This window comes from Alexandromys fortis, unplaced genomic scaffold, assembly GCF_014885135.2.
Source record: "Alexandromys fortis isolate MF-2015 unplaced genomic scaffold, M_Fortis_MF-2015_v1.1 scaffold_36, whole genome shotgun sequence".
Classification (NCBI taxonomy): Eukaryota; Metazoa; Chordata; class Mammalia; order Rodentia; family Cricetidae; genus Alexandromys; species Alexandromys fortis.
Window position 1 is genome coordinate 9,880,990 of NW_026067915.1, and position 27,188 is coordinate 9,908,177.

Below are 27,188 nucleotides of genomic sequence, written 5' to 3' on the forward strand. Positions count from 1 at the left end.
AGTATTAGGGGTGTAGAACCATAGTGGGGAGTCAATTTAATAGCACTCCCCAGAGGGCACCTGCACCCCAGAGGGCACCCTCACCCCCCAGGGTCACCACAGCCGTACACTTCAGGTGGGAGCTTGTTTGTGCCTGTGGAGCCACAAGTGTTTCCCACCAGGAGCCTCTACTCTTGGATGAACTGTGCTCATCCCTAAACAGCAAGCATGGCCCAAATGGCTCCTCGAGTTCAAGAACCTCTGAGAACCTAGTCTCTTGGTCATTTGGACACTTCATTCTCGGTATACAGTGGTTCCCAAGGGGTGAAACAACCCCAGCACCTGAAGGGCCAGGAAGTGTCCTAGCTGTACGGATGAGGCCAGGCTCCTCTCTGGGATAAAGTTAGCTCCAAGGAGAATGCACTTGAGTAAGTGGGTTTGAGAGCGGACTCCCCACGCACGGAAGGGGCTCTCCTATAAGTTGCAGAAGTGGATGGGAGGAGGGAGTCAGGGCAGACCGTCCCAGCTGAGGTGGGGATAGATCTGGGAGAGCTGTGGAGCATAAGGCTAGAGGGTGGGGAAAAGGCCTTGGAGTCCTGGGCTGGCAGTCTGAATGTCCGGCCTGGGTGAGGGAACCGGGAAGGGTTGTCACGATGTGCTGACGACGTCCTAGGTGACTGAAATCAGGTGCTGAAGGTGGGGGCGGAGGAAAAAGAGGGGTGATTCGGGACCTCAGGGGAAGGCTGTTTTAGACAGCACGAAAATGAGTGAAAGGACCGTCTTACAGCTTCAACAGCTGCCATGAAACACCATGGCCAAAAGCGAGCTGGCGAGGAAAGGGTTATTTGGCTTATGTTCATCATTTACGAAGTCTGAACAGGAACCCAAACAGGGCAGGATCCTGGAGGGGTGCAGAAGACACGAAGGGGTGCTGCTTAGGGGCTTGCTCCTCAGGGCTTATTCAGCAAGCTTTCTGATAGAATGCAGTACCACCTGCCGGGTGGCTCCACCCACAAGGGGCTGGGGCCTCCTCCATCAATCACTAATGAAGAAAATGCCCTACAGCGGGATCTTATGGAGGGATTTTTCTCAGCTGAGGTTCCCTTCTTTCAGATAACTCAAGCTTGGTCAAGTTGACATAAAACAAGCCAGCACAGCCCCCACCCCACCCCTGAGACGGGGCGGAAGGGTGTGGTGGAAGAGGAGCCTGGCCTCAGCTCTGAGTGCCATGACCTACGTGGAAGGCTTCCTTGCTGAAGAGCCCTCTAACCTTAGAGGCTTCTATATATAGCAAATTTTGCCTTTCTGGATGTTGTGCCGATGCCCTTGAGCTAAAGTCCTCCAAAAGTCCTCAGGATGGGTCAGGTCCTGGCTCCACAGATTGCCGTCGGCAAGCCTGGGTGTGAAAGGCCCTGCATTAGACTCAGCGCACTGCGCCTCGGGAGAGAACTTCTGCCCAGGAAGACCCAGGTGTTTTCCAAGGAGGGAGTCCAGACTTGCTCAAAGCTTCTGAGTTCTGGATAGCTCGAGGTACGGGCGTTGGAGGAAAGGAAGGAACTGAGACCCCACTTAGGCAGGCAGCGTGTTCTGCTTTCACATCCCTGCCTATGGGTGGTATCACCCCCACTTGCGGGTGAGCAAATAGGTTGGGGGAGAGGTGTCAAGTTACATGGCTTAGTGATGGCGCAAACTTGGGTCCAAAGCCCGGGCTCTCCTCAAACAGCCAGGGGTGGGGGCCGGAAGGAGAGGTTGGGTGTTGCGGAGTCCTGGGAGAAGGAGAGGTGGGCAGGGCCAGGTGAGAAGAGGAGAAAGCTGGCGCCTAGGAGTTCAGGTGAAGAAAGTTGAGGGAAGATGACTACAAGGGCCAGGAACTAGAAGGGAAAGAGGGCGCTCGGGGCGCAGGGCGAGGCGCGTAGGGAGTAGTGAAGATGGTGGTTTGGAAACAGGCCGGGCAGGTGAGGGACACGAGTCCCATCGAACTCTGGCTGGGCAAGTGCTGTATCACTACAACCAGGAGTAAGCCAAGCAACCATGGCCGCGGCCTCTAGCGTTCGGTGAGTGGGGCGAGCGGCTGGACTCGAGCCGCGCGCAGGTGAGGCCCCCGCTGGGCGGGGCGGACCGCCCACGCTCCGGGCTAGGCTCCTCACCCTACACGTCCGCGTAGCCATGGCTACCGCCGGGTTGCAACAACCCCCACTTAATGAGAGGGGCTGATCACCCCCCCACCCCGGCCCTTCACAAACTCCGATCCCGCGGGACCGGAATGAAGGGTCCCGGGGGGCTGGGGCCGCGCACCCCGCTCTCCAGGCTGCTTCCGGCCTGACCCGGGCGGCGCGCGGGGGGAGGGCGGCCCGACGGGAGGGGGGGGTGGAAGGAGCGGAGCCCGGGCCGGCCGACGCGGCTTTGTCTCCTTTGTTCCCAGCGGTGGCAGCGCCGCGGCGGGAGGGGCGGGCAGCGGGCGCAGTTTTCCGCCCCTCGGTCTCCGGGTAACAGCTGCGGCTCCGCCAGACCCACCTCCGGGGGGAGGGAAGGTCGCCGCGCGCAGATCCCGAGCGAGCCCGGAGCTGCCCGCGGACGCCTCGCCCCGCGCATCCCGCAGGCAGGTCGGGCGGTAAGTTGCGGGGCTTGGGCTGGGAAGGCGGGGCCGGGCCGAAAGCCGCGCGCACCCAGGTGCAACGACCCGAGGCCTCGGTCCCGCTGGGCACGGGCAGCCCGAGTGGAGTGGTGGGCGGCTTCTGTCCAGAGAGTTGGGACCACACTCGTGCGCGCGAAGGCAAACTCTGGCGGCACCGCCTGTAACGCGATTGGGAGACAGAGGAGGTGGAGCTGCTCCTCCGCGCCCCCTCCTCGCTGCAGCCACTGCCGCTGTCGGGACCGGCCGGCCCCTTCCCCGCCCTCCCAGGGCCAATGGTGGGGTCTTTGTCCCGTGGCGCGGTGGAGGGCGGAGGGCTGAGGATGAGCCGAAGCGGGCAAGTGGAGGCTTCCCCAGAGGGTAACAGACCCTTCAGGCTGAGGCCGACATAGGAGGGAGACCACGAGCCTTCTAATTCTGGGACTCAGTCTTGGTACCGACATACCCAGCGGGTGCTTGATGAGCCCCTTAATTTATCGCGGCTGTTTGGTCAACGATGGCATCCCTCTACCCCACTCAACATCCAGAAAGCAGGTGTGCAATGCACACCATTTCACAGTCAATGAGTAACGCTCTCCTTTAAGTGGATACTGGTACGGGGGCTCAGGAAGGGAAGGCCGGTTTCCCACTCCAACTCCCAGGTACAATACATGTACAGGTGCAGATGGGATGAATTTGGAAGCCCTCTTAGAGCAGCTGCAGGAGTGGGGGTCAGGTGGCGCTTGCCCTTTGCAGAAGTCAGGCAAGCAGTCTTGGGCCCCGCTGGGGTTTCAGGGAGTGTGGGCTCTGAAGAGGCCTGTGGGACAGGCCTGGGCACAGGCAGAGTTAGACTTTGGCTATGAGCCTGGACAGAGTCTGAGATGTGGGGAGTTGGGAGGAGATACTGGCAGTGCAAGTTAGGGGCGTGAGGCTTGGCTCCAAATAAGCGTTTTCAGTCTGCTCTAGTCTGATCATTAATAAAACTGGGCCAATTCCTTGTGGGTTTGTTTTTTTTTTTTTTTTTTTTTTGGTTTTTCGAGACAGGGTTTCTCTGTGGCTTTGGAGCCTGTCCTGGAACTAGCTCTTGTAGACCAGGCTGGTCTCGAACTCACAGAGATCCACCTGCCTCTGCCTCCCGAGTGCTGGGATTAAAGGCGTGCGCCACCACTGCCTGGCGAATTCCTTGTGTTTGGAAAGCAGTGTGTAAGCTCCGTGCTACCCCTACCCTTCTTTGGCCGTGAAATGGGGGCTCATTCACCATGTAGGGAACACCTGCTTTGCGCTGGGGTTGCCGGTTGCTGGGGTCTCCTAATTAAAAGTGGGAACTCTGCGCCTTGTCCAGAGAGGGAGGCTGCAGCTGGAGAAAATGGTCTTGCGGCCCACTGGGCTCCACCACATTTACTGATTGGAGTGGTCCTACCTTCTCTCCCACCAATGGGAATCTGAGGCTCAGAGCCGGAGGAAATTGAAGCTGGTGACTAGGTGTGTCCATTTCTTCTACGACACAGGGTCACCTCCTCAGCCTGGGAAGCCTAGGAAGGCTCTCCAGGGAGGTGATGGTTGGGCGCGGGAGGGAGTGGGCATTCCAGGCCTAGGGAACAGCCCTTGTGATGGCAGGGAGAGAACAAGCCTGCAGTTTAAGCAGGAACGAAGAGCATTTGTGGAGGTGGTTGTAGATGAGAGGGGCCTGACCTTCACTCCTCCAGACCCAGGGTACCCCAAAAGCTTGAGGAGTGTGCGCACTCCATTTTTGTTTAAGGAAAATCCAGTGAGCTCTTCCTAGATGGGAGGGACTAGGGATCCCTCTGTGGCGGGTAGCCGAAGTGAAGTGAAGCTGCATGCAGGAGAGAAACGTCACTGCCCTTTGTCCTGCCCTTGCCCATGGTATGTAGGCCCATTGACGTAGTTCCTTAGAGTGGGTCAACCTCTGACCTGTGTGCTGAGCTCTTTGGAGCCCTCGCATTTCTCTCAGTGTCCCCCTCAATGCAATTGTAATTTCAGTTTGGGGCGTGGTTTTGTTACTGCCCCTTAAGGGCTGAGGAACTTTGGCATGCGGTAGGCTCTGAGCAAATATTTACGAGCTAATGGAACAGCAAATGCTGGTCTCACTATGGGACCCTGTGCCCAAGGCTCATCTGTGGGCCAAGGTGGTGGGAGGGTCGGGCAGTAGCAGTGCAGGAGGTGGCTTCTGCCTTTCCAGGGGAGGAAATGTGTTCTCTCTATCCCTTGGAAACGAGGTGGGGGGCTCTTTAGTAGCTTGGCCTTGCCACAGTCTTGGGCTTCTGGCTGGGTTCAAGACTTTCCCTGCTGCCTTCTCCCCTCCCACCCCCTTGGGTGGCAAACAGAGGCAGCCTTGTTCCCGCTCCCATAGAGCTGCCCTGTTCTCTGCACACTAAAAATGGAAACCCCCAAGCTATTTTGGGAGCAGTGCCCAGCCAGACTGTGGCCATGGCCCCCTGCTCCCACTGGGCTGTGACCACAGCGTCCCTGCTTCCACCAGGCTGCTGGACCTTCCTCTTAGCCTTGTGCCCAGCCCTGCTTATGATAGGGCAACCTCAGGAGCGCCCTGCTGAGGCCTCTGATAGTATGGGCCAATCCAAGCGCAAGAAAGGGAACTTTGGGAACATTCTGCATAGACAGCCTGGCAGCACGGTGGTGGGAGGGGCTGGGCAATGTGGCCTGGGCACAGGCTAGGAGGGAAGAGTGTTCCTCAGTGTAGAATGGTTTGCCCCATAACCTAACCACTCTTTGTATTCCTGCTTGAGGACCAGTGGATTTGGGGAAAGGTAGTGTTGCCATAGTTACTTGGTCTAGGATTTAGGAGCCTTAGCTGGGGCCTGCAAAATTGGAAAGCGGGCACTCAGAGTCTGGGGAGTTGGTCCTAGGGTTGGACTTGGGCTGCAGGGCAGAGCTAGGCATGATGACTCCCTCAGAATACCCAGCCTACCATCCTACTGCACTCTGGGTTCTGACTCTACAGCCTGCAGGAGAGAAAATTCCAGGAGATGGCCTGCCTCCCACAGCTTTCTAGGACTTAGTGCTGGAACCAGGGAAGTGTGCGTGAGTCTGTGTGTGCGGGTATCTAATGTGGGTGATGTGTGTCTGTCTCTGGTGGGTGGGTATGAGGTGTGTCGATGCAGTCTCTGTAGAGGGCAGAGCTTTGTATGTGGTGTCTGAACATAGATACGTGTGCCCTGGGTGGCATGTTTATGTTTGTGTATATGTTGTATGTGTCTGTATGTTGGTGTGTATGTATCTTCTGTGTGCATAGGTCATACCTGCATGTGTCTGTATGTGCAAGTGCTCCTGTGTTTGTGTGGAAATGCGTGCATTCAGGGTAAGTGGTATGCGTACATCTTAGTATATGTGAGTGGTACCTGCTGGTGCGCTGGCACCCGATTGGGTTAGGGTGGCCCCTGGTTGGTGTGGGTGCCATGACAGAACAGTTAAAGCAAAGGGTGGGATGGGAAGAATGCCGAGGAGGGACCGCAGCGCTAGGGGCCTGAGTGGGCCCAGACGCCCATGGGGCTCCTTTCTAGGTGACCTTTCCCAGGCCCCTCGGGTGCCTGGCTCTACTGCCCTCCCCCTCCCTGTGTGGGCTCTGAGGAGGCGTCCTCTGTGGAATGTGTTTGGTGGCTGAGGGCCAGGCTGGGCTGGCCTCCACCAGCAGGCTGGGGAGTACGGAGGGGAGCCTAGGGCTCCCTCATGCCTGTAGCCCAGCCCCCGGTTTTATACTCTGCTTTCCCCCACTGGCTAGGTGACTCCTGCTCAGGTCATGCTGTTATCGCCTGATCCATCCAGCCCTGCCAGGTGAGCCAGACTTGACCCTAATGGGGAACAGTGTGCTTGTCACAGGGCTCCCCAAGGTGGGGCCCTGTCCTTCAGCCCTCACCCATCTATCATAGCCTATCAGTTATCACCCTTTTGGATTTTTAGCCTGCAAGGCTCTGCTTCCAAGTTCTTTTCTTCATCTGTTTATTTTGTTGTTATATTGAGACAAGGTGTGGCTGTCCTAGAACTCGCTAGATAGACCAGGCTGGTCTCAAAGTGACAGAGATCCACTTGCCTCTGCCTCCTGAGTGTGTCATCACACGCATCCTGCATCGAGTTCTGGCATCGTTAGGACATGCTGGTGGTCCATACGACCTCATCACCCCTCCTCCTGCCTAGGAACCTAGAGCCCACACAGAGGGGGCCCTGTCCATCCTCAGAGACGTCTTCACCCGAGTCAGAGAGCAGGGTCTAGAAGGAACAAGGAGACCAGGTGGGGAGCTAAGGTGGAGTATGGGTAGGTGCAGGTCCCCTGAGAGCATAGTGTCTACAGAGAAGGGGTAGTGTTGAGATTCCCAAGAGCAGTGGTAAGTGTGTAGTCCTGGGATCACCCCGGGCATCTAATCCTAGTGAATACGGGGAATGTCTGCGTAGCCAGGTTAGGAGGAGCATCTTGGCGATGCCTGTCCCTCCTCAGTGACTTCTGAGTACCCTCCTGGCCATGTGAGCCTCACCCAGCCTTTCTCTCTGCAGGTGACCATGCCTGTCCTCGGCCCAGTTCTTCTGCAGGTGCTCTGGGCCGGGTGTGTCTTCACCCTGCAGTCTCCTCTACCAGCTGCTTTTACTGCCAATGGCACACATCTACAGCACTTGGCAAGGGACCCCACCTCAGGTACCCTTTATGTAGGGGCCACCAACTTCCTGTTCCAGTTGAGCCCTGGGTTGCAGCTGGAAGCCGTGGTGTCCACAGGCCCTGTGAATGACAGCCGAGATTGTCTGCCACCTGTGATACCTGACGAATGTCCCCAAGCCCAGCCTACTAACAACCCAAACCAGCTGCTCCTGGTCAGCCCAGAGGCTCTGGTGGTGTGTGGGAGTGTTCACCAGGGCATCTGTGAACTAAGGAGCCTGGGACAGATCGGGCAACTGCTGCTAAGGCCAGAGCGGCCTGGGGACACCCAGTATGTGGCTGCAAATGACCCTGCAGTTAGCACAGTGGGACTAGTTGCCCAGGGATTGGCGGGGGAGCCGCTCCTGTTTGTGGGGCGGGGATACACCAGCAGGGGCGTGGGCGGTGGCATTCCTCCCATTACAACCCGGGCCCTGCGACCACCAGACCCCCAAGCTGCCTTCTCTTATGAAGAGACAGCCAAGCTGGCAGTGGGCCGCCTCTCTGAGTACAGCCACCACTTTGTGAGTGCCTTTGTACGTGGGGCCAGTGCCTACTTCCTGTTCCTGCGGCGAGACCTGAAGGCCCCTTCTAGAGCTTTCCGTGCCTATGTGTCCCGCGTGTGCCTTCAGGACCAGCATTACTACTCTTATGTGGAGCTGCCCCTGGCCTGCCAGGGTGGGCGCTATGGTTTGATCCAGGCCGCAGCTGTTGCCACATCCAAGGAGGTGGCCCGTGGGGATGTGCTCTTTGCCGCCTTCTCCTCCGTGGCTCCTCCCACTGTGGACTGGCCCCTGTCGGCATCTACTGGGGCGTCTGGAACCTCTGTGCTCTGTGCCTTCCCCCTGGATGAGGTAGACCAGCTTGCTAACTATACTCGAGATGCCTGTTACACCCGGGAAGGCCGCGCTGAGAACGGGACAAAGGTGGCTGACATTGCGTATGATGTCCTTTCTGACTGTGCACAGCTGCCAGTGGTGAGTCCAGGTGTTTGCCACCACGCACCTGCCCAGAAAGGCTGAGGGGAGCAGGGAGTGAGTGGGTGGAGTGGCTCTCGTCCAGGTGCTAGGTCTTTCCTTTTAGGCTGAGTAAGAAGACTGCATTATTGCAGTGGCTGAGTCAGGGTGCTAAAGAAGGGACCGCAGAAGTTGGCTAAGAGAGTGTTTGGGCTCAAGGGTAAGGAGAGAGTGTTGGGATGAGCCGTCTCGTTTTAGGTTCTGGAGCTGTAGGACAGGTCAAGACTCGTGTGTCTGTAGCCTAGGAAGGACAGATGGAGAAACACTACTCACCGAGTCAGTGAGGTGCAGAGGGCCCAGGCCAGTGTGCTGGGAGCTGAGGAGCCAGGCTGTGAGAGCTTTAGGGCATGGCTCAGGAGATGGTACTGAGTGTAGCAACTGGAGGCAGTAGCTCCCAGGAAAGAGATGGCAGAAGTTGGGGACCACATCTGGGCTGGGGGTGAAAAGGAAAAGGAACCGCTGGAAACGGCACCGAGGTAAAGCTTCGGATGTAAGAGCGTGCTGCCCGGGTGGAACTGCTGGGGAGGCTCGGGCCTAGGAGAAGGTTGTCCTCAGGTTATCCAGGTGGGGTCTTAGTGATGCTTTTTGTTGCCTGCAGGATACCCCGGATGCTTTTCCCTGTGGCTCAGACCACACACCCAGCCCCATGGTCAGCTGTGTCCCTTTGGAAGCCACCCCGATTCTGGAGCTGCCAGGGGTTCAACTAACAGCTGTGGCGGTCACCATAGAGGATGGACACACCATCGCTTTCCTGGGTGACAGTCAAGGACAGTTGCATAGGGTACATCCTTAGGAAGTATCAAGACTGAACTGTGTGCCTTGTGACATACTACATGCCTCCCTTCCCTGTCCCAGCTCGGCTTATACCGCTCCTTCCAGGGTTAGGTGGTATTTACCCATGATTCTTCCCACATACGAACACCCTACCCAAGGCTGGTTGTAGTAACCTCTCTTGCCTAGAACATAGACTAAGCTGTTCTCAAACTCCTAGAAATCTGCCTGTCTCTGCCTCCAGAGTGCTGGGTTTTAAGACTGCCCCACCACACCCGCCCAAAGAGAAAACCCTTATTCATAAATTGTTTTTGTTCTAAGTGGAGGAAGGTCTTGAGTCTGTGGCTTTGGGCTTGGTGCCAGACCTTGTGGTCTTTCATCGTAGGTCTACTTAGGCCCTGGAGGAAGTGTTGCCCCATACTCTACCCAGAGCATCCAGCCGGGATCTGCCGTGAGCAGAGACCTTACCTTTGATGGTACCTTCGAGCATCTGTATGTAGCGACCCAGACTACTGTAAGTCCTGGACACAGGCTAGGGCATGACTGCTGGGAGGGGTCTCTGGGCAGGTACAGGGACCCGTATGTGGGTGAGACACTGGTTTTTGGATTGCCAGCTTCAGGTCCTCTTTGCTGTCACAGCTTATGAAGGTTCCTGTGGCCCCTTGTGCTCAGCGTCTGGACTGTGACTCTTGCCTTGCCCACAGGGACCCTTATTGTGGATGGTGTGTCCTCCTGGGCAGGTTAGTACTCCACCTGCTGACCTGGGCCATCAACTCTGAACCTCTGACTTGTGGATAGCCCCGCCCCTGCCCTTTAGTCCCGTGCTCAGGGCTCCGGTTCCTTGCCACAGCAGACTCAAGAGCTGGGTATCAACCCCATGTGAGGGCTGTGACCAGGGCCTCAGGCCTAAAGATGCATTGGCTTTGTGACTTCTTGGTGGCTACTTGAGGGTCACAATTACATGAAGCATGATTAATAAAAACTTAGAGACAGAAATTGGGGTTCAACCTGAAGGTCAGAAAAGCAAAACAGCCAGCCACTGGCTCTTACCTCAACCTCTGTCTGAAAATGGTGATCCCGCCTCCAGGAAGCCTCAGGATGAGACTGAGCCTGAGAGCTGTCTCCTCCCATTGTATAATCCTCTCTAGTTCTGGGATTAAGGGCATGCACCACTACCCCCTGGTTTCTGTGGCAACTAGTGTGGCTACTGGGATTAAAGGTGTGTGTCCTCGCTGCCTGGTCTGTAAGGCTGACCAGTGTGGCTGTTTTACTTTTCTGATCCTCAGATAAGCTTTATTTACGCCACTACGGTTACATGTTGGTTCTTAGATGCAGCCGCAGGTCAGAGTGCACAAGGGGCCAGGGACCTGAGCAGTGGGTGTGGAGCTTCCAGTCGGAGCTGAGCTGTCTTCAGGTGGTGGCTGTGAGCCCTGCCAATATCAGTCGTGAGGAGAAGAGGGAGGTAAATGACCGGAGTAGGCCGGGCCCCAGTGGGAAGAATTCTGGGGTGGATGGAGACCTTGGATTTTTGTCATTGCATGAAATACCACATGGCTTGCCCAGGCACTTCTCTTGGTCCTTGGATTTCTCTGTTACAGTCAAGGTCAGAGTGTTTGTGAGGCCTCAAGGGCTATGGGGTGCTAGTGCCAGCCTGTACTTGGTGCCCCGGTCTACCACCCAGTGGGTCCAGATAGGCCCTTGTCTTTCTTGGTAGATTTTCCTGTCGGTGCCAGGCCTGCCGTCTCTTTGGCCAGGGGAATCGTACTTCTGCTTCTTTGGAGACCATCAAAGCCCTGCTCTACTGACTGGTTCTGGTGTGATGTGCCCCTCCCCAGACCCTAGCGAGGCTCCGATGCTGCAGAGAGGAGCCGGTGGGTGAGAGAAGGGGCCAGCCCCAGACCTGAGAGCCGCACCCTGCTTTCATTTTGCTTTAACGGGTTTTGTTGGGTGTGAGGTGAATCCAGACATAGCCCTGGTCGTGCTCTGAGTCCCCTCACTGGATTCTGTACCCCACAGTGCCCATGCCATGTCCTATGGACTTTGTTCTCTGACCCTAGTTCCTGTCTCCATTTGGGGTATTAGCCTCACTCTGTATGGATCCCATCCCCCCCCCACTCTTCACTTCCGCCTTTCTCCCCCATGTTGCAGACCATGTCTCCGTGAACGTGGAGCTCAGGTTTGGTGCCGTGGTGATCGCCAACACTTCCGTCTCCTTCTATGACTGTATGGCAGTTACTGAGTTTTTCCCGTCTGCGCCGTGAGTTCCTTACCTTGTCTGTCCCCAGCGCTGGGCTCCTGTATTTTGACCTCCATTCCATGACTACGCTATGTGCAGGTGCCGGGCCTGTGTGAGCAGCCGCTGGGGGTGCAACTGGTGTGTGTGGCAGCACCTGTGCACACACAAGGCCTCGTGTGACGCCGGGCCTATGGTGGCAAGCCAGCAGGTGAGTGGGACTCCAGGATGAGGCATGCTGGGGGTAGGGTGAGGTTCTCTGATGGCCTGGGGTCTGTGTGCCTGCCGGCCTCCTGGGACATTCTGTCCTGAGCACCTGCTCTGTGTGACAGACACCTGGAGAGTGGCTGCTTGTCCATCCCATCTGTTTTGGGAGAGGACATTTAAGCTGAGAGGCAAGAGGTGTGACCTTGACTCCCCACCTCAGCACAGACCCCGTGGAGCCTGCCCTCTGTGTTTCTGCTTTAGAGAATTAATGGGATGTTTTTGTTTCTCTTTTCCTTGGTCTTCTTCCCTCTTAACAACCCCTTGCCTGCCTGCTCCTGCACCTGCCTGCTGAGTGGCCCTTCCTGTCTTTCTTGGCCTTCCCTCTCAGAGCCCACTTCTGTCCCTAGTTCCTCCTGCAAGGGATGTACTCACCCCTTTCCCATCCGTAGTCCCCAAAGCCACAGTTACCCCTACTCCCAACACCTTCCCAGCGGAGCCTAGGGCTCCCTCCATAGCTCCAGATGTCCTACCTGGGGCCAGGCCTTCCCGGCTCAGCCTCCGGGGCCCATGGGTGGGTCCTGGCCCCATACTTTCCCCCACGTCCACAGAGACACCTGTGCATGAGAAGCCCCTCCTTCCTGACCTCTCTACCACACCTGGAACCATTGTCCCTGCCCCTACTGACTTGGGACCAGTGACCACACCTGAGGACCTCTCGGCCTCCTACCCGTTCCCCTCAGATGCAGCCACAGTGTCCCCTGCAGAGCCTGGCCCTGAGGCCCTGCCTTCCTCCGTGGCTCTGGACCAGCCCCCTGGCACTGCTCCAGCCACCACTTTCCCAGGGGCCACTGGCTCCATGAAGCCTGTTCTGGATTGGCTCATGAAAGAAGGCGGCGAGCTGCCCGAGGCGGATGAGTGGACGGGTGGTGACACGCCCGCCTTCTCCACTTCCACACTCCTCTCAGGTGATGGAGACTCAGCAGAGCGCGAGGGCTCTCCTGCCCCCCTCATCCTCCTGTCCAGCCTCGACTACCAGTACGACACCCCCGGGCTCTGGGAGCTGGTGAGGTCCAGCCCAGGAAGGAGGCCTCGGGAGGGGATGGGAAGATGCAGCCGGTGGTTCACCCAGTTATTCTGCTTTTGGGAGGGTGGGGACAGAGGACTGCCCTCTGGAGTCAAGCAAGGTAAAAAGGACCAAGGTGGGCAGGGTGGGAGCCACAGACTGCCTCACTCTCGGTGCCCGCAGGGAGAGATGAGTCAGAGGGTGAGCTCCTGCCCCTGTGTGGAGAATGTTCAAGGCTCCTTGCTGATACCGGTCCACGTGGAGCGAGAAGTCCAGCTTCGTGGCAGGAACCTGTGGCTCTTCCAGGTGTGCTTGCTGTCCGGCTGACCTCTTTCCCCTCAGACTGCTTGGCTACTGACCAGCCTTGCCCAGGAGGAGAGCATCGCCAGGCCCAGCTCTCTTTCCTATCTTGGGCTGTACCAGAGCAGGGCCTGCTCTGTGGCCTGCAGGGTCTAGCTTCTAAAGCGGCCTGAACAACAATGTGTTCTCTGCCCCCAGGATGGCCCGCAGAACAGCGAGTGTGTGATGGAGCTGGAGGGCCTCGAGGTGGCGGTTGAGGCCCAGGTCGAGTGTGAGCCACCTCCAGGTGCCTGGTGTCACATCAAGTGCCAGCAGCACCAGGTGTGGACCGCAGGAGCCTGGGTGGGCATAGACTGGCTGTCAACCTCAGCTGGCTACATTGTGCTTGTCGCAGCCCAAGCTTTGACACTGTGAAACAGATGGCTACCCCAACTGTGCCATGTGCCTCCTGGGGTCCCCATTTCCCAGCCTGACCTCTAAGTTGATGTCTCAGGGGTTCTATCTTCTAATTCCATTGCTGATCCTGTCCTTGCACTCTGGGACCCCACAGTTCCAATTCTGACCTCCAGCACTGCTCGGATAACTGGTCATTTTGGTCCTTTCCTAAGCCACACCCTCCGCAGGCCTGACCCAAACCATAACTTCACTCCCGTTTCTCCAGTTCAGCTATAAGGCTCTGCAGCCGGAGCTCCAGGTGGGGCTGTTCCTGCGCTGGTCAGGTGGCCTGCGTGTGGACAGTGCTGATGGACTGTACGGTGAGCTGCCCAGGGACCACAGGGCAGGCGGGGTAGTATCGACTCCGGTAGACCTCGCCATCACACGTCACTCCTGCTGTCTCTAGTGGTACTGTACGACTGCTCTGTGGGACATGGGGACTGCAGCCGCTGCCAAACTGCCATGCCCCAGTATGGCTGCGTGTGGTGTGAGGGGGAGCATCCACGTTGTGTGGCCCGGGAAGCCTGTCGTGAGGCTGAGACTGTGGCCACTCAGTGCCCTGCGCCTCTCATTCACTCGGTATGTTGGAAGGCTGGCATGTCTCCTCCCTTACTGCTGCCCCTGGAGGGAGGAAGCTGGGATTGCCTCAGAGCACAGAGGCTGACAATGTCCTTGTCCTGGAATAGGTGGAGCCACTGACTGGACCTATAGACGGAGGCACCCGCGTCACCATCAGGGGCTCCAACCTGGGCCAGCAGGTCCAGGATGTGCTGGACATGGTCAGAGTGGCTGGAGTGCCCTGTGCTGTTGATGCTGGGGAATACGAGGTCTCCAGCAGGTGAGCCGATTGGGCCCAGCATGGGAGGTCGAGCGGCGCTGTGCCTAGATGGCTTCCTGTCCAGGGCCCCCTTTCTCCCATCTTTGATTATGGTGTCGGTGTCTTAGCGCTGGGCTGCCATGGAGGCCTGGAACTCTGGCTTCCTGTGCGTACCTGGTTCAGGCCCCTAGCCTGAACTGCTCGGGGACTCTAGTCTGTCGGGCAGAGTCGCTGCCTGGAGCTTGCTGATGGCTCTGCTGAGACGTACTTCTTGCTTTCTTAGTGGCCTTGGATATCCTGTAGCAGGTTCCTCAGCAGCCTTCTCCCCGGCCCTTCTTCTCTAAGACCTACCCTGGCAAGGCTCTTGGAAGGGACTCACTCCTGTGGGACACCTCCAGGGGGCCACAGGCGAATATGGAACGTTGTCCAGGAGATGCCCATGAGCAGCAGTTCCCAAACCTGGCAGCATATTAGGGCGACCTCTTCACTGCACCCTCAGAAGAGCTGTTGCAGAGCCCCACGGTTTAGACTATTAATAATTCTAGAAGCATCAGGCTCGGGTGATTATGAAGTGTAAGATATATTCTGGCTGGAGCCCCCTGGCTAGTTCACACCCCTTGCTCTGTTTTGCTAGTGTTTGTGGTGACCGTAACAATGTTAGCCACTGCAGGCCTAACATTCTGGAAGTTAATGTGCCTCAGGCTTCTGTTTTCTGGCCAAGAACCAGCGTTCTTCGACTGCTCACATATGCCCCCAGTCCCGACTAGAGGCTTTCAGGGACCTTTTGTTCAAGGTCAGGTCAGACTTCCATCACTTTGCAAGTGGTTGCCAACCATGCAGTGATGGTGGGGCGCTTGGGGTGACTGAGCCCCCTTACTCGCTCAGCGGCCCCACCACAATCGGCTCTCTGAGCTCCTTCGTCACATCAGAGAGAGAGGCTCCTCCTTGTTGGGGTTTGTACCTTCATGATTAAAGCAGGAATCTGACCTCTCTGATGCCAAGGCTTGCTAGTGTGCTGTAGGGCGTCCCCTCCAAAGCTAGAGGGGATGCTGACCCATCTTACGGGGGATGGGCACAGCACACCACCTGGGCAGTAGCAGGGAGAGGATCTGCCGGGTCACTCTGAGGGACATCTGTGCAGCGTGCTATGCCCTTGTCTGCCTTGTGCCTTCTTCAGTCTTGTGTGCATCACCGGGACCAGCGGGGAGGAAGTGACTGGTGCTGTGGCAGTGGAGGTGGTTGGAAGAGGACACAGTGTCTCAGAGTTCAACTTTGCCTACCAGGTGCCTGACTGCTCAGCCAACCCCCAGCTGCCAGCGGGCCTCTCCCTCTGTGGGTGTCCTAGCCCATTTGGTTTTGTCTTCATAGAGCGCCCCTCCCTGAGGCTGCCTTGTTTGTCTGAGGCTCCCTGGCCTCTATTTTGGCCTAACTTTGTCTATCTTTCCCCCCACCCAACACAGGATCCAAAAGTACACTCCATCTTCCCAGGCCATGGCCCGAGAGCCGGGGGCACCCGCCTCACTCTTCATGGTTCTAAGCTTCTGACTGGGCGGCTAGAGGACATCCGTGTGGTGATTGGTGACCAGCCTTGCCACTTGTAAGGGTTGTTTTCCTGTTCTACAAAATCCATGGTGCCCACGGAGCAGATGGGGTGGTGGGGAAGCCAGTGTGGAATGGGTCAAGTCTGTCTGACAAGAAAGTTCTGGCCAGCTGCGCCAAAGCTGGGGCTGTGGGAGAAGTATGTCAGGCAGGGCTACTTGGAATCTGCGGTTGGCAAGGAAGCAAAGTGAGCCAAGATTTGAGCAGGTCACCAACTCCTGGATCTGGCCTGTCTACCCCTCCCCAGGCTCCTGGAGCAGCAGTCTGAGCAGCTGTACTGTGAGACCAGCCCGTACCCTGTGCCTGCTGCGCTGCCAGTGGCTGTGTGGTTTGGGACCACTGAGCGGACGCTGCAACACGGCCAATTCAAGTACACATCGGACCCGAACGTCACCTCTGTGGGCCCCACCAAGAGTTTCTTCAGGTGTGGGGCCAAAAGCATGTGTGGAAAGTCTTTGCAGTTCTCCTCATGGTGGGGGAGGTGGGGTTCTGGGAATGGGGGCTGTGAACCCCTTACTGTTGACAGAATGGGTCATGAATTTGGGTTTGGGGGTGAGCTGGCTAGGCCCGGGCTATGCTTTAGGTCCTGGTTTGTGTAAGTCATGAATGGCTCCTTGGCTGTGTTTCAGCGGAGGACGTGAGCTATGGGTCCGTGGCCAGAATCTGGATGTGGTGCAGACGCCAAGAATCCGAGTAACTGTGGTGCCAAGAACGCTACAGCCTGGCCAGGGGCTTGGACAGAGGCATCATGGGGTCCCTGAGAAAGTATGTTCTTCTAAAGCCCTCAGCACATGGCATGCCCACAAGCCTCCCCCTCACCTGTGGGCAGCCGTGAGGAAGCTAGTCCCAGAGGAGATGCTTCCCACCTCTGTGCAGCCGCAGCTCTCAGGAGGTGCATCAGCTGATCTGCCCTCATCTCCCCTACAGTTTGAGGAGCCATGTCTCGTAAACTCCTCCCATCTTATCATGTGCCGCACACCCGCTCTCCCGGGCCCGCCAGAGGACCCCTGGGTCCAGGTGGAGTTTATCCTGGACAACGTGGTCTTCGACTTTGCCGCACTGAGCCCCACCCCCTTTTCCTATGAGGCTGACCCCACTTTACGTTCTCTCAACCCCGAGGACACCAGCGCACCCTTCCGGCACAAGCCAGGGAGCGTGTTCTCTGTGGAGGTAAGGTACCCTCCTAGGCTCGCTTATAGAAGAACGGTGTGTGTGTGCTGGAGAGGTCAGGGTTGGAAGAACAGGCCCTGAAGGGGGTGGTACAGGACAGGTGCCAGTCTAGGTTGAGGCAGAGACTCGTTTGGTGGCCTGGCTCCCTATACTCCACGAAGGTATCTGGTGTATTCAGTAGTTGGGTACACATTAGGTAACTGGCTGGTCATCATTTGACAACTGGGCTTACATGGATGACACTAGATGCTTGTTATGACACACATGGTACGTATGTAGTGTGCGGGCACTTGGACAGGTCAGAGTCAGATAATCCATCATCCTAGCCGAGGGTAACTCAACAGTTGACCGCCCAGGGTGTGGGGAATCATTGTAGTTTCAGCTTAGGAGGTAGAAGCACAGGCGGTTAAGGTGGCAGTCCAAAGGCCATCTCTCACCATGGGCTCTCCCTGCAGGGAAGCAATGCTGAGCAATGGTCTCCTGGCCGTCCCTGTCCCATTCAGGAAGATGGGGTCCGGGTGGCAAGTGTTCTGAGTAACAGATCAGTGACCCACTGTTCCAGGGGGAGAATCTGGACCTCGCCATGTCTAAGGAGGAGGTGGTGGCCATGATAGGAGACGGCCCCTGTGTGGTGAAGACACTGACCCGGCACCACCTGTACTGTGAGCCCCCTGTGGAGCAGCCCCTGCCACAGCAGCACGCCTCCCAGGAGACACCAGATGCTTTGCCTGAGTTCACGGTCAGTGGGCAGGACCTGGGCACAGCTGGGCATCGTGGTGTCTGGGGTGCTGGCTCACAAGTAGCTTCCCACACAGGTACAGATGGGGAACCTGCGCTTCTCCCTGGGTCGTGTGCAGTATGATGGCGAGAGCCCTGTGGCTTTTCCCGTGGCAGCCCAGGTGGGTCTGGGAGTGGGCACATCTCTCCTGGCTCTGGGTGTCATCATCATCGTTCTCATCTACAGGTGGGTGTCGCCAGTTCTGACGGGCAGGGAAATGGGCAGAGGTCGTTCTGGTTTTTCAAGAAAGGGTAGCTCTGTGTTGCCCTGGCTTTCCTGGAACTCGCTCTGTAGACCAGCCTGGCCTTGAACTCAGAGATCATTTCTGCCTGCAGAATGCTGGGATTAAAGGCATGCACCACCACTGCCCAGGTTTTATTTTTATCTTATGGGCATTGGTGTCTGTGTGAAGGTGTTCCCCTGGAACCATGAGTTACAGTTGTGAGCTGCCATGTGGGTCCTGAACCCAGGTCCTCTAGAGTCAGTACTCTTAACCATCTCTCCAACGTCCCTCTGCAAATATTTATTTTACATGAACGATCAGACCTCTGGGAATGGTTGCAACAGCCTGGTGGTCTCCCAGAATACTCTGTTTTGCTCTTGGGCATAAGAATAGCCATGAGCAATAAATAAACCATTGATTATAGCTGAGTTCTAACAAACTGGGTTTATAAAATCAGCTTGTGGGCCTGTATGGCATAGGCGGAGTTTGCTGGGGACAGGAGTGAGGGATGAAAGGGCTTTGATGGGACAGGATGAATTGTTGTGGGTCAGGTTTGACTGGGGTTGCCTGGAGTGGAGATAAACAGGCCTGAGCCAAGTCAAGCCCAGCAAGGGCTGGCCTTTCTTTCCCTTCTGCCCTTGCTGAGTAGGAGAAAGAGCAAGCAGGCCCTGAGGGACTATAAGAAAGTGCAGATCCAGCTGGAGAATCTGGAGAGCAGTGTGCGGGACCGCTGTAAGAAGGAGTTTACAGGTGAGACTCAGTGGGAGTAGCCGCAGGGCTCTGCCCCAGGCTGCTCTGGTCACAAGGGGTCCATTGACATTCTTCTGCTCCACAGACCTCATGACTGAGATGACTGATCTCACCAGTGACCTCCTTGGCAGCGGCATCCCCTTCCTTGACTACAAGGTGTATGCGGAGAGGGTCTTCTTCCCTGGGCACCGGGAGTCACCCTTGCACAGGGACCTCGGTGTGCCTGACAGCAGGCGCCCCACTGTGGAACAGGGCCTGGGGCAGCTCTCCAACCTGCTTAACAGCAAGCTCTTCCTCACCAAGGTGCACTCCCTGCCCAGCTTCCCCATTCCTCCTTGCTCCTAACTGGATGGGCCTAGTCTCTTCTGCCTGTTTCTGAACGCACCCCTCCTTCTCTCTTCCTGACCTTAGTTCATCCACACGCTGGAGAGCCAGCGTACCTTCTCCGCTCGGGACCGTGCCTATGTGGCATCTCTGCTCACTGTCGCGCTTCACGGGAAGCTCGAATACTTCACTGACATCCTCCGTACTCTGCTTAGTGACCTGGTGGCCCAATATGTGGCCAAGAACCCCAAGCTGATGCTGCGAAGGTATGTGGCTGTCAGGGTGTAGGACAGCCAGAGCACGGGAGTAGAGCCAGGGTCTTGGGTGGTCTGCGGAACAGAGCCCTGTAGCCCCCTGCTGACCCTGGCCTTCCCTTTGCTGCCGTCTCAGGACAGAGACTGTGGTGGAGAAGCTGCTCACCAACTGGATGTCCATCTGCCTCTACACCTTTGTGCGGGTGAGAGTGGGAGGGTCGGGCCCTTTAGGACACCGAGTCCCCAGCAGTTCGTGTACCTTGCCTACTACTGCCAGAGACAGGACCTTACCCAACTTTCGCCTCCTGCCAGAGGCCCTGACTGCCCACACTTTCACAGGACTCCGTGGGCGAGCCTCTATACATGCTCTTCCGAGGGATTAAGCATCAAGTGGACAAGGGTCCCGTGGACAGTGTGACTGGCAAAGCCAAGTACACCCTGAATGACAACCGCCTGCTCAGAGAGGATGTGGAGTACCGTCCCCTGGTGAGGGTGTGCTCTGGGCAGGTGTACTTGTGTCTGGTCTACACCATCAGTTTCCACTGGCTTCTGGCGTCTGTAGCTGGATGTAGATCCTATCTGACCTCTGCTGGAGAGGCTGTTTATTCATTTATTATAGTAGGAACGCATGGCCTCACATGGGCTAGCATTGTTCTTCCAGCACTGAGCCACAACCCTAGCGTGGAAGGATTGAGGGTGGGAGTCTCAGAGGGTCCCTGACTTAGAGGGAAGCACAGATCCGTGTTGAGTCGGAGTAGCTTTCTTGCCATCTCACTAGGGATGCAGTCTTGTCCCCTAAGTCCATAGCCACTTGACAGGCAGGCCTGCCTGGAGGTCCCAGCTAGTCTGTGCGGAACGGCTAACACATCAGGTTGCAGGGGGAGACTATTTGAGACATGGAGGGTTATGTGAGTATTTGCATCCAGCAGGGAGGCAGACGGGGGAGGAGTCAAGGACTGCATGGTGCTGTGCTGGCCTCAGAGCCTGCAGTCTTTTCATGGGTTGTCCCTGTCCCTGCCCTTGACCTGCGCATCTTGGTGGTCATCCTGCCTGTGGAACCAGTCCTGAAATCACTCACACTTCTTGTGTAGACTCTAAATGCTCTTCTGGCTGTGGGGCCTGGGGCAGGAGAGGCCCAGGGTATACCTGTGAAAGTCCTGGACTGTGACACCATCTCTCAGGCCAAGGAGAAGATGCTTGACCAGCTGTATAAGGGACTGCCTCTTGCCCAGCGGCCAGACTCTCGCACCTTGGATGTTGGTGAGGGCGGGAGCAAGGTGGCGTGAGGACCCTGAGATAGCCCAAGATTGGTGCTGTGGGGGCAGGTGGGATTTTGGACGTTGTTACAAAAACTGGCTCTGGAACATTACCAGATGACCTTTCACCTGGAGAGGGTGCTGCGAGGGCCTTGTCTCCTAGGATGGGATGAGCTGCATGGCAGAAGGAGGATGCGGGAAGCCCTGAGCCAGGTCCTCTCCTGTCCTTGCAGAGTGGCGGTCTGGAGTGGCCGGGCACCTCGTCCTTTCTGATGAGGATGTCACTTCTGAGATCCAGGGTCTGTGGAGGCGTCTGAATACCCTGCAGCATTACAAGGTGGGAGGGGTGAGAGCTGGAGGCGGGAGAGGATGGGCACAGACTGAGGGGAGGGTCACCAGCTGTGCTCGCAGGTCCCAGACGGAGCAACGGTGGCCCTCGTCCCCTGCCTTACAAAGCATGTTCTCAGGGAAAACCAGGATTATGTCCCTGGAGAACGTGAGTACCCACCTTCTCCCTTTGTGGGCAGTCGTTTTGTCCAGTCCTGGGTAGCAGGGAAAGCCCTTCAGACTGAGAGAGGACCTGTGTCTCTTTCTCAGAGGAGCCCCAGCCAGGTGCTCCTACTCCTGGGGGAGTTGGCTGGACTTGGCTTCCCAAGAGGTGGCAGCACCATGTGGGGGGCACCCAACTCTTACATCTTGGCACAGGGACCCCAATGCTAGAGGATGTAGATGAGGGGGGCATCCGGCCCTGGCACCTGGTAAAGCCAAGTGAGGAGCCAGAGCCTCCCAGGCCGCGGAGGGGCAGCCTTCGGAGTGGGGAGCGTGAGCGAGCCAAGGCCATTCCTGAGATCTACCTGACGCGCCTGCTGTCCATGAAGGTAGGGCTGGGCTATTTAGGAAGAACGGCTACCCAAAGGACGTGGAGGTGGGTGGTGTGGAGCCTGTACAAGGGAGTGGCTGCTGGTATCCTTCCTACCTGGGCTCTGAGCCTCCTTGTCTTCCCGCAGGGTACACTGCAGAAGTTTGTGGATGACCTGTTCCAGGTGATCCTCAGCACCAGCCGCCCTGTGCCTCTAGCTGTCAAGTACTTCTTTGACTTGCTGGATGAACAGGCTCAGCAGCATGGCATCTCTGACCAGGATACCATCCACATCTGGAAGACCAACAGGTGTGGGAGGAGCAGGGCTCAGGACAGACGTGAGGGCCTCCTGGCCCCCCAGCATAGTTACCGGCCCCCTTCTCCCCGACTTGCAGCCTGCCGTTGAGGTTCTGGATCAACATCATCAAAAACCCACAGTTCGTGTTTGACGTGCAGACGTCCGATAACATGGACGCAGTGCTCCTCGTCATTGCACAGACCTTCATGGATGCCTGCACCCTGGCAGACCACAAACTGGGCAGGGTGAGCAGGCTGGGACATGACAAGGGAGGATGGGGCTCCCCAGGTGTGTGTGGACAGTGTCGGATGCACAGAGCTCAGGCTCCTGACATAGTTGGAAAGGTGATGATGGTTGGGGCCAGCCATTAACCTAAGGCATTCTCACACCAGGCCTCATCCCAAAGTCTCTTCAGAAGGTGGCCATAGTCAGTCTCAGGGGATAAGGGGAGGGGTTGTGGCACCTGAGTCAGCTCAGACTTGAGATGGCAGTAGGTGTAGCCTCATAGTTGGGGTGGATGTGGTGACAGACTGACGTACAGTCATGTGTAGCAGTAACACTTGATCAGGGCTCACCATCAGGGCAAGTGGTAGCCACAGTGAGCAGTGCCACTCGGCAGACTCCTGACAGTTACCTGTAGGTGGCCTAGCCTGTGGTCCGGCAGTGGGCAGCTCAAGCCAGCTCTGGTACAGGTGTGGATTAGCGGTGTGGGATATTGAAGGATGAGGCAAGACTCCCAGGCTCCAGACGATGGTGAGCTCAGGTTTGGGGGTGAGCCTAAGGAGTTGCAGGGGGGTCACCAGTGGTCTCTGGTGGTGTCATGGATTCCCCAGTCCCAGTGCAATCCCTCCAGATGCCTGGCAGGTTTGGTTTCTTGGGGTGTTGAAGGTCTTTCTTTCACACCACTGACAAGAGTCCAGGGAAGAGCCAGCAGCATGCTCGGGAGAGGCTGTGGGCAGAACACCAGAGGTGGGACAATGTCCTAGGAGTCACACAGCTCAGTCTTCTAACATGGAGTCCCCGGGCCAGGGCAGTGGTGTAGTGGCGCCTGCTGCCAAGTCTGATGACCGGGTTCAATCCCTGGGACCCATATGGTGTAAGAAGAGAACCAGCTCCTGCACGTTGTCCTCCGCACATGCATACCAAAAAATAAAATGTAAAAACAAACAAGGAAGTAGGCTAGGGTGACCAATAATCCTGGTTTCTTGGTTGCTGGGAGGGTCCTGGCATGTGGGTCGTTATAAAACCGGTGCTGGAGCCGGGCGGTGGTGCAGCACACCTTTAATCCCAGCACTCGGGAGGCAGAGGCAGGCAGATCTCTGTGAGTTCGAGACCAGCCTGGTCTACAAGAGCTAGTTCCAGGAAAGTCTCCAAAACCACAGAGAAACCCTGCCTCGAAAAAAAAAAAATAAATAAAATAAATAAATAAATAAATAAATAAAATAAAACCGGTGCTGGTCGGACCCTGGGTGCTGATCACGCTGTTGAACTTTGACCCTTCCTTCCTCTCTGCTGCTGTCTAGGATTCTCCCATCAACAAGCTTCTGTATGCCCGAGATATTCCCCGCTACAAACAGATGGTGGAAAGGTACCAGGGAGGGAGTGGGTCTGGGGAGGCGTGGGGGTGTGTGTGCAGCTGAGGCCCTAGGTGAGCCCTGGTGGCACCAAAGAAATGGTTTATTTAGCAGCTATTGTCCCTGGCTTTCTGGCAGATACTATACAGACATCAGACAGACTGTCCCGGCCAGTGACCAAGAGATGAACTCAGTCCTAGCCGAGCTGTCCCGGGTAAGGCCTCCCTTCATACGTCTCAACTGTAGAAAAGCCCTCGTCACCTCTATACCTCTGTGATCTGGCTGGGAGAGGACACACGCCCTGTCACTATATGGACAGTGTATTTCGGTGTTACTGCAAAAGGCCAGGCCTCCTAGCATCTCAGAGTGAGCAGGGTCTCGTTTTGATAGCTGTCGCCTAATCTGATCTAAGCAGGTGCTTGTATATTGTAGCCCTTGCTAGGGTCTGTGGAGTAGGTGGGGTTCAGCTCTTGGCCTTCTGAGTCAGCTGCCCACACTGCCCACCATTCTGCTACCATGTGGCACCTGTAGCACCCACATGAGGACATTAGGAGCTATGGACAGTGTTCCTTAAGTGGTTACAAGGACACTCACACTACCCATGATAGCTGTGCCAAGCCCTTCATGGGGGTGTGCTTCTGCCCTGGATCCCCTATGATCTCCATGAGTTACTTGGGCTGAATCAGCATTACTGTCCAGAGAAAGAGGCTGAGTATTTGATGTCCCCGTGGAAGACTTTGGACTGGTCTCAGGACACGTTTGAGTAAGATCAGAGCAAAATGACATGGAGTTCCCAGCCAGTCCCATGACCCTAAAGTCCTCCCTGAATGGGAGGACTATCTAACTCTAGCCTCGCCTGGGAGAGGCAGGTGGGTTCCAGCACAAACTCCAGCCCTGCCAAAACTAGTCCTGGGGTTTCTTCCTACCATGGAAGTCTTTGGCCTTGGCCTGAGCTGTAATCTTGGGTCCCTGCCCTATAGAGAGGCTTACCACCACAGGACCCATTCTTTTTCAGGTCCCCTTCTCTGCTCTCTTCCTTCTCTGGCATCCTGGGTCTCTTTCCTCCCACTTCCTTCTCATTTCTCTCCCCTTTTATTTGCCCTCTTCCCCAGAACTACTCTGGTGACCTTGGGGCGCGCGTGGCTCTGCATGAACTCTACAAGTATATCAACAAATACTATGACCAGGTGAGCACACCCTGGGCCCCGACTGCAAGGCAGACTTTGCTGTCTGTGTGCTCCTTGGGAAACTGAAAGGGGCTCCATAGACTGGCTCAGTGATGTTGGCTCCTCTCTCCCTGTCCCTACAATTCCCCATCCTGGTCCTGCAGTACGGCTTCCAGACATGGTAGTAGTGGTTGGGGCTACCTAGAGAATTTGCGAGGGTCTGGAGCTTGTGTGTGGGATGTGCTGGAAGACCACTTAGTTGCCATCCCTTGAAGATTCCAGGGTTGGCTTTGTCCCAGATATTACCACTTCTGTGGGTACAGATTGGGCTGGGCTTCTGGAACCAAAGAATGAATGAGTGAGGTACAGCAAAGTCATGGAGGGGTTCTTCTTCTGGGTCCTCTCTTGAGCAGGCCTGTTGTTCTGAGGCCCTGTTAGTTATGAGTTCCCAGTAGAATCACATACCATATCCTCCTGGTCTTGGCACATAGACTCATGAAATGCCATTAGCTGGCAGGCAGGGCAGTGGGGATGGCTGCAGCAGACCTGCGGGAAGGCCAGTGCGTATGTAAGGCTGGATCCTACACGAAATGAGCTGGGCAGGGAAAGGATGTTAAGTAATGAGTAAAACATGTCAGTCTCCAACTGCCTGGTCTTTAGCATCTCCATGTGGTGACGCTGGACTCTATTCTCAACACCAGAGGCTGGAAGTTTGTGTAAGGCCTCACCAAGACCTTCCCCAAAATAAAAACCCTAGAAAAGCAAGCCATGGTGACTTTGTTCTGTTTTCACCCTGACAGTAAGTGAGGTGATTTACTGGATTTCTCTGTACTTACCCCTGACTGCGGTACAGCCCTTGGGCCGAAGTCCACCTGCAGTAATCGTGGGGTTCAGAGACGTCTCCCCTGAGTCTGTTGCTTCTGTCTTCCAGATCATCACTGCCCTGGAGGAGGACGGCACTGCCCAGAAGATGCAGCTGGCCTACCGGCTCCAGCAGATTGCTGCTGCCGTGGAAAACAAGGTCACGGATCTATAGGGGACCAGGGAGTCCTGGCATGCTGTACCTTAGCACCTCCTGGGCAGCCCTGGAATCTCAAGGGGGAGTCACCTTCGTAGATGCCTGTAGTGACTGACAAGCAGAGTTTAATGAAAGGTGGCTCCCAGTCTCCTGCTGGCTTCAGCCCCGTTGGGCCCACCTTGTAGGCCTGGGACCTAGTGGCTCAGTGGGTAGTGCCAGGCCTGCCCCAAGCCTGTTAACTCTGGTATCCTTCCTGGGTGACGCCAGCCTGCAGGGAGCTGGGGACTTAGGGTTTCCAGAGAATATCTGGTAGGGCCTCCGGGCCCCTGGGGACACTGTACTGTTCTGCACTGGCCTGTGTCCCATGAGGACTCACAGCAGAAGGAAGAGAGCCCTCCCACTTCCTGTCCTCTTCGTCCATCCTCCTTGGCCTCAGTTTAGCTTCCTCTGTCTTTGTTCCCTGTTGCCAATTGCAAGGCCTGAGCGGAAAAAGGAAAAAAAAATGCCTTTCCAGGCTGCTGCTGCCTCAACAGCCATGGTGCCTCAGGCCCACCCTCTCTTCTGGGAAGCTGGTGGGGAGGGAGAGCAGTGGCCCACCCATGATGCAGCTCGTCGTGAAAGGATAACACGTGGTGTGGAGTCTGACCGGGAACTCACCAACCCTTCTGCTAACTGGCAGCTGTTGGGGACATGGGCACAGTCACATTCTGAAGGGCCTCCCGACCCTTATGAAAGGCCTGTCAGGTGGCAGGCTCTGCTTCCTGGAAAAGAGGACTTGAAGCATGATAGGACTCAGGGAGAGCAGGTTCTCCATCGTCAAGGGTTGCACCTTGTCTGCAGGTTGTGCGCATGTCTCCACTCACGGTCCATGATTTTGAAAGGAATTGAGAAAGTGTGGCATCTTTAAAGGGGACTGCAGGCACCGTGGGAATCAAGGGTCCTTGTCTATGGCCCTGTTTCTGGACCCACCCGATTTCCAGATTGCTATCCGTGTTGAGGTACCTTAAGGCAGGGGCTCAAAGCCAACCACCTGCCTGTGAGGTGGCCCATTTGCATGGCATTTTCCTGTTTGAAGTTGCCGGTGAGCTTCAAGACCAATGTACTGAGGTGTCTGTAGCTGCCTGGATCAGCAGAGCTGGAGGTGGAAAGTGCCCTGGGCCTCACTATGTGAGGACTTTAGTGTCCTCAGAGAGTACCCCCTTGGCCAGCCACCTTTGAGGTCTTACCTGAAGGTTTGAAGAGATGGGCTGATACATTTCCAAGAGGGGGCCTTCTTTGTCATCTCCAAAGTCCTTGTCTTCAAGAGAGCAGGAGCCATGTTGGTTTTCATTCCAGGGGTAACCACAGCTGCTATTTCTGTCGGCTCTAACATCCTGTCTTGCCCATGCCGGTCCAATGTGGGAGCCACAGCCACAGATGGGGTCAGCAGTCGGGTCCTCGTTTGGGAGCTGCGAACCTCAGTACTAATAATAGCTGTCTTAGTCCAGATTCTATCCTCACTCAGAGTCTCTGCCTCTCCCAGGGCTGACCATGGGGTTGACGGGGGAATGAGGTCTTGGCTAGACTTCAGACAGGCGCAGGGAGGGAGGCAGCTTGAATCAACATGGGGAGAGAGCTGCACCTCTGCTCCGGGCTTGCTTCTGCGGTCTTTGGGAGTCCTTTGGGAGGCGGGGGTTCTTGGGGAGGAAGGCCGAGTACCGGCGTGCTTGGGCGTGCACTCACGGGAAGGGCGAGTCCTGAAGATGCTCTGAATCACTCATGTCTCAGCCTCACAGAACACTGTGATAAAAGATGTCGTGAAAATAAAACCTTACCACATACGATAGG

At 56.4% G+C, this 27,188-nt stretch overlaps 2 protein-coding genes across 9 annotated transcripts in view; one reads left to right on the forward strand and one right to left on the reverse strand.

Annotated features, from left to right (window-relative positions):
- The first annotated feature begins 1,452 nt into the window (after nucleotides 1-1,452).
- Nucleotides 1,453-27,184, forward strand: Plxnb1 (plexin B1). 8 transcript variants are annotated; one of them, XM_050139305.1, is made up of 38 exons: nucleotides 1,453-1,509; nucleotides 6,348-6,400; nucleotides 7,115-8,227; nucleotides 8,865-9,047; nucleotides 9,423-9,551; nucleotides 9,677-9,777; nucleotides 10,367-10,499; nucleotides 10,752-10,908; nucleotides 11,186-11,294; nucleotides 11,373-11,481; nucleotides 11,866-12,540; nucleotides 12,724-12,846; nucleotides 13,039-13,161; nucleotides 13,502-13,595; nucleotides 13,682-13,854; nucleotides 13,962-14,113; nucleotides 15,270-15,375; nucleotides 15,553-15,689; nucleotides 15,939-16,115; nucleotides 16,321-16,456; nucleotides 16,619-16,861; nucleotides 17,424-17,600; nucleotides 17,677-17,825; nucleotides 18,512-18,612; nucleotides 18,698-18,915; nucleotides 19,024-19,202; nucleotides 19,327-19,393; nucleotides 19,530-19,676; nucleotides 20,282-20,450; nucleotides 20,680-20,783; nucleotides 20,858-20,942; nucleotides 21,152-21,324; nucleotides 21,454-21,614; nucleotides 21,701-21,848; nucleotides 23,127-23,191; nucleotides 23,316-23,391; nucleotides 24,290-24,364; nucleotides 25,275-27,184. In XM_050139305.1, exons 3-38 carry the CDS (start codon nucleotides 7,121-7,123, stop codon nucleotides 25,377-25,379), a joined length of 6,366 nt encoding a protein of 2,121 aa, XP_049995262.1. In that variant the 5' UTR covers nucleotides 1,453-1,509; nucleotides 6,348-6,400; nucleotides 7,115-7,120; the 3' UTR covers nucleotides 25,380-27,184. The 8 variants fall into 8 exon arrangements, with proteins under 8 accessions (XP_049995262.1, XP_049995261.1, XP_049995260.1 ...); XM_050139304.1 differs by lacking the exon at nucleotides 1,453-1,509 and adding an exon at nucleotides 1,745-1,810; XM_050139303.1 differs by lacking the exon at nucleotides 1,453-1,509 and adding an exon at nucleotides 1,818-2,033.
- Fbxw12 (F-box and WD repeat domain containing 12) overlaps nucleotides 26,102-27,188 on the reverse strand; it is a 35,335-nt gene continuing 34,248 nt past the window's right edge. The window contains 2 exon segments of the mRNA XM_050139546.1: nucleotides 26,102-26,122; nucleotides 26,588-26,658. Coding sequence (XP_049995503.1) covers nucleotides 26,102-26,122; nucleotides 26,588-26,658 — 92 coding nt within the window.

Coding starts and splice junctions, on each gene's coding strand:
- Plxnb1 (XM_050139305.1), top strand. CDS start 7,121: ATGCCTGTCCTCGGCCCAGTTCTTCTGCAGGTGCTCTGGGCCGGGTGT. Junction 17,601..17,676: donor ATGCTTTGCCTGAGTTCACG/GTCAGTGGGCAG, acceptor CTTCCCACACAG/GTACAGATGGGGAACCTGCG. Junction 19,677..20,281: donor ATGTGGAGTACCGTCCCCTG/GTGAGGGTGTGC, acceptor CTTCTTGTGTAG/ACTCTAAATGCTCTTCTGGC.